The 17,014-nt window shown below is 44.1% G+C and overlaps 1 protein-coding gene across 7 annotated transcripts in view; it reads right to left on the bottom strand.

Moving 5' to 3' along the window:
• The window catches only part of Stacl (SH3 and cysteine-rich domain-containing protein), a 326,980-nt gene that overhangs the window by 12,079 nt on the left and 297,887 nt on the right, over positions 1-17,014 (bottom strand). Inside the window, exons 14-18 of one of the 7 annotated variants that reach the window (XM_055064396.1) lie at positions 16,328-16,621; positions 6,869-6,892; positions 3,853-3,957; positions 1,476-1,606; positions 229-323 (exon numbers count right to left, since the gene is read on the bottom strand). In XM_055064396.1, the coding sequence (XP_054920371.1) occupies positions 229-323; positions 1,476-1,606; positions 3,853-3,957; positions 6,869-6,892; positions 16,328-16,621 (649 nt within the window). Of the gene's footprint in view, positions 1-224; positions 324-1,475; positions 1,607-3,852; positions 3,958-6,868; positions 6,893-10,883; positions 11,017-16,327; positions 16,622-17,014 lie in introns of those variants that run through there. The other 6 variants (XM_050167484.2, XM_055064397.2, XM_055064399.1 and 3 more) reach the window with 6 other exon arrangements.

Below are 17,014 nucleotides of genomic sequence, written 5' to 3'. Positions count from 1 at the left end.
GTTTATTCCAAAAAAGGCAACGCAACCAGCTCACGCGCGAAAAAGTAGAAAAACAGGGAAGATGATGATGGCTATTTACAAATGAAAACGACGAAGTATGTTAATAGTGCTTACAATATATATATATATATATATATATATATATATTGAATAACTAATGCTAGCGTGTTAAGAAAGGTTGATTGCATGGCAGTGCATAATGTGGCAGCACTGGCCACCCAAACTTACTTGAGATCGAGCTCGTCCTGATGTCGACTCCTGAAATTGTACAGCACTACGTAGAGGTTGGTTGGTAGCAGGCGATGGGGTTTCTGCGCCGAAGCCAGTAAGTGCGACAACGACGTTAATGAAATGCAGGGCGCAGCGTGACGCTCTAGTGAGCAGTGTAAACTCTCGCAACGAATAGTTATGTAAGCGCTCACGAGCGGGTGTATCACACGCCGGTTGGTTTTTCGATGGTGTCATGTTTCAAGAACACAGCGTAAGATTGCGAGCTCACAGCACACTGTGGTCAAAATCGTCACGCAGCGAATCGTCGTTCTTCCATTTTGAAGACGAGGGAAACAAACAAACAAAAATAATCAGGAATATGCAAGGTAGCTTTCGCTTTTACGGTTTCTAAATGTATTAGCATGCCTGTGATTATCTGGGATAAGGAGCACGCTTGAAAGAATTGAAGAAAAACATTGCTTCAGGAGTTTTAGGAAGAAACAAGATGACTACATGGATATTATGTGTGATAGCTAGCCCTGGGATCATAAAAAGAAGAAGTTGAAGAAAAGTTTAATTATGAGGACTCCGTGGACACAGCGCATGACTTACAATGCGAACTCATCATCATGTGATAATTACTATGCTTACGAAAAACCCGCTTCGTAAAACGTACGAGGTGACACAATGAATAACCTTCATCTCATTATATTTTCTCTTTATCCCACAGTAGTTTAGTTCTTTCGATCAGTCTGTACTACTACTCAGCACAATTTATATTAGACACACCACTGATACCCTGAAGCATGTCTGAAGACCCTATTTTGCGCTAGCTCTACCACAACCATACAGATTCTCGTGCAGCTGGATGTCGAGCTTGATGTGCAATATGTTGAAAGAGAGAGAGAGCGATCATTAAAGCAGCGCCAACGTACGGAAGATACGTTGTTGCTTTGTTCTTGAGGAAAAATACAAACTGTCCTGAAACGTTTCACGGGAAGTTCAGGGAACCATTCCACCATGGTTTTTACTCGCATTCACCGCCTCAAGTGTTTTAAGTTCCCAACAGTCTCACTATTTTTGTGTATTTGTGTGGCCTTAGTCTTTTATCACTCTGACATTTTCAATTCTCTCATGTAACAAGCTTTTGTGCGTGAAAGAATTGCGCTTCGTAATGGCAGAGATCTAAAGCAATTAGAAATTCTCGTCGAAAGACAATTCCAAGCACACAAAGTTGCGCAATAGTGGGTGAGGCACCAACTCACTGGGGATGGACAGGGTGAGGTAGAGGCGCTGCTGAGTGACTTCTCGTTGTCGTCGGGCAGATCGACCGAACTCATGCGCACCGCCTTGGCGCTCAGGAGCTGCCTTCGACCGTGCACCGGACTTTGGGGAGCTGTAACGGGGCAGTCAACGGCACCCAGGGAGCACCTGTTCAGGCTCGACGCTTCGCCATTTATCGTAGGTGTAAGAAATGGAGGAGGGGGGGCACCCATATTACGCAGAAAACATAGCGTGGAGACTGAGGAGGTTTCAGACTATGGTCCGGGTGACGGTGTTAAAAAAAAAAAAAAAGCTGCGTCTTCCATCAAGTAGTGATTGAATATTCAAGAATTTTTTGAATATTCAAGAATTCAAGAATATTCCAAGTACTTTTTCAGTCACCAATGAAAGCGACAACCGATGAAATCCGTCAGCTTAGCTTGCTTTGTCATGGGTTTATGTCGATGAAACCCGTGGAATTAACTCGCAGGTTTCGATGGCTGTCTGTATAAATTTTACTTGAAACTGCACGTGACGCTGAGCTTATGACATTTTGTCGAGGTTGGCAAGGTGTATCCGGGATATCGTAAGTACAGGCAGAAAGGAGCGCATGAATAAAGTGTGGTTAAAAAAAGGAAAAATTGAGAAAACGGTGAAATAACAAGCAAGGTATGGGACGGACAGTTCTTTAAAAGTAAATTTTCCGAGGCTGCGGTCATCACAAGCGTGAAGTGAGCTTCCGCGCTTCTCTCCTTGCAAGCCATATTCTGACCTCACGTGAAAAAAAAAAAAAAGAGAACTCTGCGGCATGTCGTGATACGATACAGCCGTGGTGGAAACATGCGTGCTTTCCGTACGTTCAAACCGTTCCTCTCATTATTTGCCAAAACCGATAAGGGTTCAATTGTTTTTGTAGTTCTTTTTCCCTTCGCACGTATGAATGAGTTCAGTCAAGGCGTTACGGCACCTTTTCCTTAATAAGCATGTCACCACCATCATTATTATGATGGTCACTACCTATGGCGTGTTTGTGACGAACCATTGCTACCGTTGCGAAGAACAAATATGGAATTGAAGTCCACTGCGAACGAATGGGGATCAGCACTCGGGATAAAGACGGCTCTAGTGTATGACAATGATGACCGGTCACTTGGAATCATTTACGTTCGTCAACAGGCAGCATTAGCGCATTAGATCGTCACGTGACGGCTACATAACACCCGTTTTCGAAGGGGTGTCATTGGGCATCGGGGCGTGTCTAATTTATATGTTGCATGATGGTTGCTTCGTAGTATTAGGCAAAATTTGTCCCACGATGTTCTGGCACCATGTGGATATGCGTTCAAGCAAATTCACCATTGTACGTTTTTTTTTGGCTATCATAAAAGCACGTCGTAAACGGATACAAAGGCTACGCCTAAAACGCGTCGGGAGTACAGACCCATCGACTGTTGAGCAGAGCAACACAAAGTGGCTGTTTAAGCCTTCGTGTCAGTTTGTCCGAGCACGATCTCGAGCTCGCAAACTGGAACATATCGGCCAACGCAAGGCATCGCTCGAACGTAGCGAGGCCTAAAGCCGGCCACCGTTGCGACCTACACAGCAGTGAAAGGCTCTGTACGTATTACAATGTTCGCGCTTAAGGCCACGCACCCTCTCAAACGTTCCGTCCGTTGAAACCACACAGCGAACGATCGCAAGGTCACATCATAAAAAGCATGTCCGCGTCCTAGATGGTTAGGCAGGCACTAGCGACATCGTGCATGTGAAAATGTGGCTCAATAAGCCAAGTGCTGCTCAAGAAAGCACGTACAGCTGCAACAGAGCAACATGTAGAAAGAATGAGAGCCAGCGCGCTGAGGCGGGGTTTACAGACAGGGAGACTGCGTACCCAGTCAAAACGCACCTAGACCTTCTCGTCTTGGTTACAGTTCGCTCTACTCTCCCGGTGCCAGAAATTTTTGTTGTACGTCCTGATGTCCTGTCGTCACAGCGAAGTCACTTTTGTCGCAGCAACGACAATTTCTGCCGTAACTTGGACCAGTGGCTCTGCAAAGACGAGGCCTGTTCTGCCGTGACGACAGTTATTCTTCTTGTCGTGAGAAAGACGTCGTGCTTAAGACAAATAGTCTCTGTCGTTTTCAACTGGGTAGCGAAACAGACGGACAAATGGCCACAAAGGCACCAAAATAACAAATGAATAAAGAAATAGGGTTATATGGATAAACGCAAGAAGACTGCGGACGAATAAACAGAAATTGAGGAATTAAATAAAAGGATGATGATGGGCAAGAGAAGGGAAGTGTATGGATTGATAGATGGATCTACAGACACACACGTAAGTTTGTAGATAAATAGAAAGGCTTCAGCCCCGTCCACCTGTGAGTTGTCGTCGACGATGGGCATGCTCGTTCGACTCAGGGCTGTCCAGGGAGAGGCTCTTCATACGGAGAGACAACTTCTTGCGTTGGGGACTGTGAGGTGCTGTTGGCGGTTGTGTTTACGGCGTTCGTCATTTTGGCGAGAGGAGGAAGCAGCCGAGAGAAAGAAAGGGAAGGGAAGAGCAAAAGAGAAAAGGGAGAGGAGGTTGTGTCTACTATTGTCAAAGAGCAAAAGAAACAAAAAGGGTAAAAGCTGCCTAGCTTGCATATGCATCGCCAGCACTACGCCAGCTACTAGCAAGCAAGGAGCAAAGGCAGTTCATTAGCAGAAAAAGTGAAGAAGAGTCTCTCTCTCACATTGTCTGTCTGATCTCTGCAGATAAGTCAGAAAGGATTCGTTTATAGCAAAGCAAATTTTGTCTCGGCAAAGATTCGGGTATCCAGGATACCAAACCAAGTACGATGTAGTAAAAGAGTCCGGTTCATAAATAGGAATACCCTAAACCGGTCTAATTGGTAGAACGCAAGAGATGTTCAAGCATGAAGCTGTGAGATTCAGTGCTATTACTTGATACTAGAGAAAAGTAAAGAAAAAAAAACTATACGCAAACAGAGTTGGCCAATTGTCACTTTTAAACAACTGGAAGTACTGTGGGCAAGCGAGAGACAAAATAAGCTATGGTTACCGAGTTCTACAGCACGAGAGCAGTAACAGACAAGACAATGCGCGAGGGTCCCTGTCTTCAACACTGACTATAATCTAACAGGCACTACTGGCACTACTAAGGCAGCAGCTCAGTTGCGACAATCATACACCCATCACACAGACGCTCGACAATCATACGCAGTGAATGTGACATGTGACACGCAATTGAACAGTGTCCTACACAAGGTGTTTTGTCTGACAGTTGTCCTTGCTTGATGCCTGCTATGCAAATAAGGTATGACAGCGCTGAGTACAGTGTGAATGTCAAAAATGAACAACACAAAATAATTTTCAGAATGCATCAAGTTGTAGAAGTAGGTTTGTCTTCGTCTTTATTTAAAGAGAAAAGAGTATATCAGACGATTCTCAATATGAAATTGTCTGGATAACCAAATGGCGTCCAGAATGCAATTTTTTCAGTTGTAGAATATGAGAGGAGCTCCTTTGCAAGACGCCCGTGGAGACATATGGCAGCGTTAGGTTAGGTGAACTAAATTAATTCGCGAACACGGCACCTTTCGCAAACCTTGACGCAAAAGGGACAAATGTTTGTGCCAAGAGGTTCGTGAAACGACGATTGATTGATTCATGGAGTCAATATCCCAAACAATTTGACAATGCTGAAACTTACAGAGGGCCAAATCGCCTCAAATTGAAAAGAAAGCATGAAATTCAATGTGTAAGAATGCCTAACTCCTGTCTTACTGATCCATTAAGGGTACCGAATCAAATTCATGCTTCAGCAATTCTGAAGGCAAGTAGCATAGCAAATGCTTCATGCTACGGCTCTGAGGGTCGTGGGCGTGGCACTTTGAACTATTTTGTCACAAATAGGCTGTGCTTCCTGCTTTGCGATATCGAAAGATTAATATAACGTAGGAAACAAAATATGCATTATGGTCTTGCGTCCTGGCCTAGTGGCACCTTTGTGTAAAAGTTGTTTTGCAGTGCCCAAGAGAGGCTTCGTGTCCCAGTGAGCTGCAATGACAAGTTCCCTAAGCACCATATTGGTTGGACATAATTTGGAAATGCTGAAAGCAGTAGGCAGGTCGCTTCGAAGTTTAGTGTTCATTGACTCTGAGAAACTGCTTGTTAGAGGCGCGATCAGTCGTCGCTCCTCAATACATTACTTAATCGATATATTGCGATAGTTTTACATCCGACTTTGCTGGTAATTACATTTAGGTTTGCATGCTGCGTCTCTTGTGCCAGTTCCAGAACGAAACTTTCCATTATATGAGTGGTTTGCGAGTGACGCTGAAATGGCTAGGCAATACGAGGACCCCAACCTGATATTGAATACACCAGTAAAGAGAAATTATGAAATCGTATAATTACGTAGGCTTCAGTTGCACTAAAGTAGTGTTTCGCTACCATAAGAAATTCTGCAAACTTTTAGCTAGCTCTAGTGTGCTGACGTTGACCAGATAATTTGCTTTTAGCGCTTGACGGAGCATAGATGTTATTGCATTGTCGCGAGTATTGCGACGCGTTTAAGAAAACCTGTACAGACTCCTTCAATGCTCAGTGGGATAAAAAACATTTTTGAAGTGACCAGTACGCTTACGAGACAAAGGTTCTGTATAACTCGGCGTGCCGTGAGACAGGTTTTGGAAGAAGCTATCTGCATTTGCTTTTACTTACATGACCTGGTTTAGCTGTAATAAATTTTCTAACATTAGTAGAGATTCAGCTTAATCTTAATTTGTTATAATCATCACAGTCGAACTAAATCTTCGATACAAAAGCTTCATCAAGTCTCTATCTAAACATGTTCCCTATGAACCCAACCATGCTTATACTAACAGATTTCATAATATCATTACCCCATATAATTATCTGTTGCCATCAACTACGGTTTTTTCCCTTGACATTTGTTCAGTTCACTAATCAACCACCATCACTTCTTGCCGTTAAACTTTACTGCGATATCATGGGCTCCCGTTCGATACTGAATTCATGCTCCTGTCTTTCTGTGTTTCAGGGTTACGTCCAATACACTTCTTTCCGAATCGTATCCTAAAATTATGAGTACTTTTCTACTATGTACCTAATGAGGATCTTTTTAGTTTCTAGAGAAGATTCTGCGCTTATAAGCAGGAAGCATTGACCAATCTGTATAGGTGCTTATGCACTCATGCGCTCAACTCCACAGTGCCCAGACAATAAAAATTGCCACCACAGCACAAAAATTGTCATAACCATGTATTCCGCACGGTAACTGGTGTAATAGCGCGTTCACAAACACAAAGACATGGACACAGTGACGAGCACACGACGGGACAGACGACACGAGGACGCACACTACCTGATACTATCTGTCTCCAACGGGCTTTTGCAAAGAGCGGGCGTGAAAGAAAAAAAGACGGAAGGAAACGTTAAAAATTTTTGTGCGCAAGACAGGGCTGAAAGAGAACACGAAACAAGAGTGAAACAAAAGTAAAATGACCGGGGTTAGGCTGTTCACAAGTTCGTCTTTAATTTTTTTTATCGGATGAATGTGACAGTTACATTTTGTTTTGTAAGGGAAAGTTGGCGTACACCGGAAAGCAGTGTCACGAAGATAAATCCTAAACCCACGCGGGCTCTTCGGAAAGAAAAATTCATCTGTCCTGTCTGCCTGGCCTCTCTTCTTCCCGACAATTTTACTGCTCAACAGTTAGCCCAACAGTCTACAATACTAAAGTACATTTCTTCTGCAACGGGCTCTTTCTTGTGAAACCTTGCTCCGAGTGAGCGATGCATCATGTGCTGCAGGCTCATCGCCTGCACCTCTTGAAAAAAGTGCCTGGCCTTCCACATAAGAAAAGGTTTGTGCTCACCTGATGTTTCTACACTTTCGGCGTCTTTTGAACGCCTGTCCTGTCCACCTGGCTTCTCTTTTTCTCCGCCAATTTTTATCACTCAGCACAATGACCAATATGCAACACCAAACCAGCCCAACAGTCTACAGTACTAAAAAAGCTTCGCTGTTGACGAACTCTGGAAATCGAAACCTCCATCACCGCATTTCCGAAAGTGGCGCTTAACTTACAGTTTGTAGTTCTCCTTAGCATCATTTTGCACGAGAGAAGCCGATTTTCCTCTTTCTAGTTCCCCTTTCTGTTATCCTCGTGCAGGGTAGCGAACCAGATGCTGGTCCGGGGTTGACCTTCCTACATTTTCTATTTTGCGTTCTCTCTCTTTACTGAATAAGCTATTAGGGAGGTGAGCAAACAGCAGCAAGAGGGCGAATCAATTGACAACTTGACGTTTGAGCACGACTAATCGACAGCTCGACAAGTTTATCTCACTGCGTTTCCGCAGAACTTCACCGCTTAATGTTCCAGAGCTTCCGGCGTCTTAATTCAAAGTGGCCCTTAAATCTGCTACCCTCACTATCTGATCATTCTGTAAAGAAATCACACTGAAATTGTGGTGGTGCCGAGTTCGATCCCCGCACCAGGACGAATTGTCCCGGTCTGCATTAATTTCAGGTGAACACCAACTCTACCTTCCATCAATGTACGTCACCTTGCAGATGTCTGCACTGTTCATTTGTTTACATTTTGTTCTGTGGGTCAGACGCGTTCGATCGCTAAACAATATTTTAGCGACACAGGGGCCCCGAAGCACGTTTAGTCGAACCATCAGGCGCTTCTTTTTTTTTTTCGGACACATGAGACTTATTTAATTATTTGGTTATTGTAATTGTGATGTTTGTCAAAGGAACGGATTATGTGCCACCGTTGACGCGTAGCCAAATCGGCATAACTGTTACGCTAGGACCTCTTGCGTATTCTTTTTCACCAATTCCCTGAGAAACGTGCTTTTTTCATGAACCTATGCATACCACTTTGTGATAGCTTTAAGCATGATTGACGCCGTGGAGGACGTTCTGACTCAACACGTACAAATAAAAATGCGGAATGATAGGTCCGAAACAAGGAAAATTTCAGTAAATGTGCTTCAGGGCCCGAAACTTGCTTTAAAAAAAACGTTACTATGTTCTGCACGATTGCAGATTTAGACTATGGGCGTTGTGCGGAAGTGTTTTTACATTTGCGAGTATGGACATGCACGTGCTTCACGGACGACTTGTGTACAAATGGCTTCAGCGAGTGCAGTGGACAGGTCACATGACACAATGCCATGCAGGAATTGATAACGTTTTAATCTGAGTGATGACGTTAACGATAGTCTCACCTGCCAAAATTGGGCACCTAATTGACTGTTAAGGATTTTACTCAATAATATACACCTGAATCAGTCATGGAAACGAAGCTATGAGGGTTTAGCGATTGCTGCTGCCAAATGTGCGTGGCTTTTGTTCGTCGTAAGCACTGAGTAAAGCTTTTAACCTGGGCAATGGAAATGTGTTTAGTGCAGGTTTCTCTTTTGCTTTTTCCAGCATACAAAATATGCTAGTACAGGAATAGAGAATTCGGAACACGCATCTTGATTACGTTAGAATAAAAAAGAACAGCTACAATTTGTTTTTTATGCAGCACCTTCAACAAAGGAAATCTATACTTTGAGAAACATTAACCTAAAAGAATCGCGCAGTTTCTCGAGCATGCAGAATATACTAGTACGTGTACAGAACATTAGGATACACATTTTGGTTACTTTAGAATAAAGAAACCTAAAATTGTTATTCACGGTACCTTCAATGAAAAAAATATATGCTTTGACGAACTTGAAACTGAAAGAACAGTGTGCTTCACATTATATGCTGATGGTTGCCGCGGTCAGAACACAACTTTCTGTTGAAGTGTAAGACTGTAAATATTGCACTTAAAAATTAATGTCTAGAAATGACAAAAATGAACAATCACTGTTATATTTACGAATGAGTAGCCAACCGAGGAAGATGGCTAACATACGGTGAACGGTAACAGTTTTTTAATCGAAAGCTATCACGCGTTGTTCACAAATTAGCAACTGCCCTGCATTCTTGATACTGTAAGCCATAAGACGGTTTCTTCACACTGAAATAAAACAAGTGAAAGAGGCCTTATAGAAACACAAACCTTCGTTAAAGAGCCAGTTTGAACTCGTTCGTGAGAACTTCGTTTGAAAATTTGGTGAGAACAAACATCCAAGCATGCACAACATTCCACACACATCGCAGCATGCCATCACACATGCTGGTGAAAAGGACGTCAGGGAAAGGTAGTGCACGCAAACAGAGATGGAAGATGCTGACGAGGGAGAGGCAGAGTAGGCAGAAAAGATGCTTGTTGCTTTTTCTAACGTATCATCATTGGCATGGGTTGGGTCGTCTGCTGCTGACCACACTCCCGTCCGCTTGCAAGTATCGTGCCTTCCTCACACTATTACGGCTCTAGCGAAACCTAGACACAAACAGTAAACAAAAACACAGAACTAAGCTGGCCTCAGCATGGACACTATGTATAATCACGGAGAGGAAGCAAGTGAGGCCTAGAAGCAACGATCTAGTCCATGGCGACATTGAGCAAGCACTAAAGGAAATAGACAGATGAATAGAACAATTCAAGAATTGTGTAAGATGAGTGACAAGCTGACGGCTGCACGCGATTTTTACAGATAACTTGCTTTCTTTGCGTTGGGAGGGTAAAGTAAATGAATAAATTGACAGCTTGTGAAGGTCCTTCCGTCTTGGTCAATAGGCGTGACTCATTTCGTTTGCTATTCGGGAAGCGATAACAGAAAGCGTAAGCTTGCTTATTACGGTGATTGTGGTGGCCAAAACGCTCCTTTAACAGCTGACGTAGGGACATTTGTGGCGAACGAAAATTCGCGACAATACTGTTCAAGAGAAACTGATTTATGCATGTCCTACGGGCGTGCAAATAACTGAGGCTAGAATATCTGTGCAGGGATAACGGCTAGAACTTTATCTTTCGTTTTATCTTACGCACTAGCACACCAGAATATAAAAAAGACGATCGTTTCTCAGAGACTTTAGAAACTTACTGAACATCAGGTCTATCTAAAGCAAATGTAAAGCACAGAACATTGTAGTTTAGGAGCTGTTGCTCTAGTCAGAGAAGCCTAATGACCAACTGCTACATAGTGTGATTCGCTTAAATAATACATTTGGCGTAGACTGCCTAAAGGTAGTCTCTCCACTTTATCGTTGTTCATAGAGTGAAGTAATATTGCTACGGACCAGTAAGAAACTAAAAAATATAGCGTGTCACTCTTAATACACAACTCGAGATACTAGCAACAAAAGGCGAACGTAAGAGCACACAGAAAAGGTGGTGGCTACAGAAAGGCTGGAGCACCGAACTACTTCTGCACGCTACAGGCACTACGACAGCGATACGGACGTGTCGTTGCTTTCTCGTTCTTACTGAAAACTGGGAGAGGACGGAGGCGCTTTTCACGCTGGCTGCCGAGATTAACCTACTCCTTCCGAACTCGAAGACTTCTTGGGGCTGGGCTTTTTAGGCTTAGAAACCTTCTTGCGTCGTGGGGCGAGGTGGTCTCACCGATCGGAAGATGATGACGTGAAGGAGGGGCAGGGGACGTTGAGAAGAAGAGAGAGAGAGAGAGAGAAAGAGAAGGAAGAGACAAAGAATACACGAGACACAAGAGACGAGGGTAAGGACACAAGCGGGAAGCACGATGCGCAGGCATATTATTGGGCAGCTTTTGCCACGTGACACCCGGTGCCCATTTGTGTACAGGTTCTGGTCTTGGGAACCGGTAGCGGAATGACAACACGAAGAGAGCTACGCACAGCACTGTAAACGCCATTGCTAGAATACTGTGATCCTTTGTTTCTACGGTGTGTGTACGTGAATGCTTGCGGGTCTCTCATTTGAAATGATGTGGAAAACGGCGTTGTGTGCGCGATACCCACAGCACCACTTTAGAATAGCAAGCGCAACACCGCTTCGTTTGTGTCAGTGTGGTGTACGGAGTGCCACGAGTGAATTTCTAAGAGATGTGTTGCATGCTGGAAAGCACCTTTGTTCATCGACCAGAACGAAATAGAAGCGTTCGCACTGTAGATCATATTACTGTCTTCTTATCACCAAGATTTGCAGTACGTGTTTGATTGTTCTGTTCACAGCGCTCTTCTTCATTATATCTTCTTTACACTGCAATTTCTAACATGCAATAGCTTGTTATTTTGTCGTTATGTTGTGTAGCAGGAAATCGAGGTGGGGGGTTGGTGTTGCACTGTGAGCGTCGTTGTGAATCTGTCCATCGTTGAGCTTTAAAGTATTTACGGAAGTATTTTTTTGCGGGATAGCATGTTTAATGTGCATCGGCTCTCCTGCATAGCACATTTGTCTATCCTTTAATGTCATTCTGAGCGCAGTGTCTCCTTTTTCCCAGCTGGGGTTTCGCGTTTCATGTGCTGTACCTCGCCCCTACGTTTGTTCCTGCATGAACTAACGGTTCCAAAGTTCCAGTACCAGCTTACATAAATTTAGTCCTTTATTTGCAGGGTGAGGCGCCAACCTCATATCCGTTTAATTAAGGTCAAATTAGTTCTTACTTTGGGCACTATGCTCGCACGCATGTCGGTTCTGCTGGCATCGAGGGACAACATCTGCAGTGGGCCAAACAAGGCTGGTGGTAAGCGCAAGACTGAGGCTCTGCTTTCAATAAGAGCACTTCTCAGACCCACGTAAACGTAAGACTACCGTACAGCTGCACAGCCTTGGTCTCGAATTTTATACAGACATGTAGCCTGCATGGTACAGTGACCGAGCATAAACTGTGGTTGCCACTCGACGCAAGCGAGAGAAACAAGCGCACAATGTAGCAATGCACCACACAAGCTGGCGTGCTCTTTGATCAGCGACAAGATCAAGAAATATATCTCGTCACCCCAATCAGATTCATTTCCTGTTGTGAACTAGATCAAACACCATAAAGAAACGTGGTCAAAGTGGGCGTAAGGATGCCGTAGCAAGCCAATTTTTATGCCGAGACATTAGCGCTTGTGCTTGGCAAGTGAAAAATTGAGGTCTAACCAAAAGCAGCCACGTGTATCATTCACGCAGGAAATTTGGGCCGATTTCTTGCATTTCGTTGATCAAAAAACTGTATATTCCTGCCGGAAGGTTTGCACGAGTGACAGGGCTTGTTTCAACCAAATGACAATTTTGTAGAGCTGCAGCAACTCATTTTGTATTTTCACGTGACTGCTTTCAAATGCTTTATTATGTGGCTCGTTTTCCTATTTAGAAGCAAAGATGGCATTAAGTGACTGCTTCACAGCCAAGCACAGTACTTGAGCATGCAGGCAGTTAGCATATTTGTAAAGCAAAGATTATGTGCACTTCATGACACCAGAACATGGCTGTTGAAAGGACAACGGATATGTGCGAAAGACCACATCACGAACGACAAGGATAGAACACAAAATACATTGCTGGAGCCACTGAACTGTGCACCAGCCTAAGCAAAGACTCGATAAGACAACGAACATAAGGATAAGTCAGTGAACGAAACAACGTTCAATGAAGCGTCTGTCAAACACGTCGCGTACCTGAGATCCTCATGTGACTAACATGACACTACTGTGTGCCAGAAGTGTTTTACCATGTTACTGATATAAATGTCAGTGTGATAATCTCAGTAGGAGGGTTTTACTATAGTATTCACTTACCAGAAAGACTGTGAACACGTGGAAGGATCTAAAAAAAAATATTGACATAACACTTTCGATTTAATGAATCCCTTTGAATTGGAAGAGCACAGGATCGAGCCGCACGAACTAAGGTTTTGTGACTAGCCGCCACTGCAAACGCAAGACAAACATTCCTTTTGTTATTTTCCATTTTACCTTGAAAGTTTCTGAAACCCTCTCATCTTACCAAAACCCCTGAAATCCTGTTGAGCTACCTGACGTCGAGGATACAGATTTTCAAGTGAGGCAACTAGCACATTAACCACTCGAATCGAGGATGCGTTAGTGCCCAAGCATCTTCAGCGCACATTGTTTCTTTCTCTGCAGTTTAAATATCTGTATGTATGTACGTTGCGCAGTTGGCAACATGTATTAGGAGTGAGCATGCACATTGAAATTTGGCAGCTGTGTTTGTCAGACGTCAGTGCTTGCACAAGGAACCCATGAAATTTAGTCAGGGCACAGTACAGCAGCATTTTTCAGGCAGCACAATATGCACAGACGTATATGTATGGGCATGTTCAGTGGCTCCAGCTAAATTGTGCATACCTAGATGACAGAGTGCAGCAGCACAAACTGGGGAACAACACACATGACCACAAGGACAATTCGCGCAGATTTCGACAACGTGTACGTTAGACGTGATGGAGGGGAAATAAACTTAAACCTATTTTCTGTGGCACTTAACTGTGACGTTTTTTCTGTCTCAGTGACTAATGACATTTGCAGAAACATCAGCATTGCTTAAAACTTTAGACGTTGCGAGACCTGTGAACAGTCTGAACTGTATTATTGTTGTTGACGTTTTTTAAAAGTGCCTAGAAGTAAAGCACATTCGTGCACGGTCCACATCAGCTGTGACAGAAATGAATTACGATGAAAAACGTGAGTGTTAAGAAGAGAAGTGTATCAGTGTGTGCATTTTGCCATTCATGGTAGCACGCAAGTTCCAGAGGACAAGAAAACTTAGTTGAATGCAAAGTATTCTACTGCAGTGATAACTTAGTGCCGACTGCAGTTAAACCAGGCTATACACTCAGCTATGTTTACCAGGTTGTTGCCAAAAAAAGTGCAATTGTAGATAAGAGTAGATCTTCAAAGGTGATCTAATATTTTCTCGGCTGACTCTGCTACTATGCGATGCGCTGAAGCAACGCAGTCTATATCCTAATTTGGTCTTTTAGTCTACGTAAGCTACCAGTACTATAAGGAAATCCCACAAATAGTTTCGTGTTAACAAGGCTTTTCTCAATGCCATGTATTTCTTAGTCCACTCAAAATTCGATAGATACTCCGAGCACCGAGTAGCGAATGTGCAGTTATTTTACTAGAACACATCGGAACTGATACTGCATTTGTTTAAAGAGAGTTAGTGTTCAAAGAACTGCTGAAGGGACACCTTTGTCACTGGTTTACTACTTTTTGTAGTAAAGCTATCGACAATTCACTGTACTGAACAAGGCGTTAAGACTTTACATAAAAGACAAAAATGTCGCATTGCTTTGAAATGCTGGAATAAGTAATATGCGCATCGACGACTCAGTGGTAATTTTTTGTAAAGAGTTGAAAAAATAGAATAGGAGCAGATTGCTAAAGATTCCCTTAAGGCGATGTATGGCACAATCAAACTGCCGGAACGTGTAATAGTTGCGCCCATGTTCTGGACGAAATACGTCATGTTCCAGTTACTTTAAGCGTTGGGTGAGATGACAATTCCTTGCTTATGTTTACTGCACAGGGTGCCTGGGGCCGCATTTATGTAACACTTTCAGGAATATCACTATTACTGCACGTTGGTTGATTAAGCCATTGGCAGAATACCCGTCGCTATGGTGACCTATAAATTAAAAAAAAACATCGCCAGAAAACGATACACGAAGAGCAGACACACTCGTACGAGTATGACGCATCATGATGTGCAATAAGTCACCCAAAAATGAATCTATACCTCTGAAGGTGATCTACCGAGAATACCGGCACCGGCATAGCCGTTTAAGGAGCTACCGAAGAGGGCAAGAGCGGTCATATGACGATGGAAACTTGAATTCATCAACAGTGGACGAACTAGAGGGGCTTTAGCCAGGAGCCAACGTTTTGACAAAAGGACTTTTCTTTGTCTGCGCCAATGCTAATCCTGACGAATACAAGTTCTATTGCAGAAACGTTGGCACCGGGTCAAATATGCCGTTGTTTCGGAATGAGAATTTTGTTTCGTCGGGGCAAAGAAGACAACTGCTGTTGAAGACAACTGCTCCTGTTAAATATTGATTTCGGGTTAAGGCCTGGCCTCATTCCAGAAATGGGACTTGCCCTTGTATGAACTAAGAAAACGCCTGTTGGCGACAAGTCGCCCTTGACTAAACATGGGCAGCCTCGATGCACGAACTAGAGCCAATAATTCGACACTGGAACTTAGTCTTCGTCAGGGTTACAAGTCGTGACAAACTTCCCCTTTCGAGGGAAAGGTAGCCTCAGCCCTTTGCCAACGTTTCGGCAAGGGGACTTTAAGTTCCTCAGCACTCCTCGCATACCTGACGGAGACAGGTTCATTCGTCCGTACGCTGGATCCGGAATGGGGCCGCACGAGTTTGTCCTCTGTTGGTTAAACAACTGCTACTAGAAGAACTACTTAAACACAGTGACAGATGGGGACAATCAAGGTGGCCCAACACAGGCGACTGAACCAACTAGGCTAGACGTCAACAAAAAATGACGTACAGCGCGAAGGACAAGGACTGCGAGAGATGACATACACAGCGCTGACTTCCAACACTATTTTATTGCGTTGCCACATCATGTGTATATATATACAAGAGGGGGCATTCGTAGAAAATGAAAGGCAGTCATACCAGAAATGAAAGAGTCACACTGCGTTTCATTTTCTGCGCGTACCCCATCTTGTATACATACACATGATGTGGCAACGCAATAAAATAGTGTTGGAAGTCAGCACTGTGTATGTCATCTCTCGCAGTCCTTGTCCTTCGCGCTGTACGTCATATCTTTTGTCATGAATTACCAACTAGCCCAAGCAACCACCCTAGTAGACGTCAACGCTCGCTACCAGTGCTTTGTCATCTGTCACGAGAACTTTCGTATTGCGGTTTTCGAGCGTGTCTCGCCTTGTTCGAGGAGGCGTCCGCTTACCAGAGGACGACGGATGGTGCTGGTGCGAGGAGACAGTGAGCATGTGCGAAGAAGAGGAGGAGGCTGACGACGAGGCGTTCGAGCGGGGCCGGCGCTGCTGCAGTGACGCCACGCTGGACGAGACGCTACTGCTTCCGCCGCCGTCCCGGTCCGCGCCGGGTCCGAGCCGGGTGAGCGTCGAGGAGGCCTCCATTCCTCCTCCGCGATCCCGGCGGGACGAACCGCCCAGGTCGCCGGCCTGCTTCAGCAGCTGGTAGATGGGGTCCACAGCGTCCGGCGTGGCGCTGGGAGTCTCTGTGGGCGGGAGCGGGCAGTCATTCGAGAGTGCAAAAGTACTCTGTAAGGACAACTTACACTTCTTGAGGCGTATCTTTGTCTCACGATAATACTTGGGAAAATACTTTGTAATCGTCGATATTACACACCGACGATGGGCTTTCGGTGCGAAATTTGATCTTCATCTTCGATTTTAATATTCTGACTGTTACTGCTAAATTAATGAACACATAGTTTTAGACTACGTTATACGTCTAAACTGATCAAGCGTTTCTCTTTATCATACATCTAAAGTGTAGTTTTGCTGCTCAACAACAGTATCACAAGGCACCATAATCGATTTATGCAGCTCTTTAAGGGCTTCGAAGCTGGGGAGTCACAACTCAATAGTGGATGGTCTTGTGGTCCGTA

The sequence above is a fragment of the Dermacentor andersoni genome, chromosome 11 (genome assembly GCF_023375885.2).
Source record: "Dermacentor andersoni chromosome 11, qqDerAnde1_hic_scaffold, whole genome shotgun sequence".
Taxonomy (NCBI): domain Eukaryota; kingdom Metazoa; phylum Arthropoda; class Arachnida; order Ixodida; family Ixodidae; genus Dermacentor; species Dermacentor andersoni.
The sequence above is the reverse complement of the archived record's forward strand: the minus strand, read 5'-3'. Positions and strand labels throughout refer to the sequence as shown.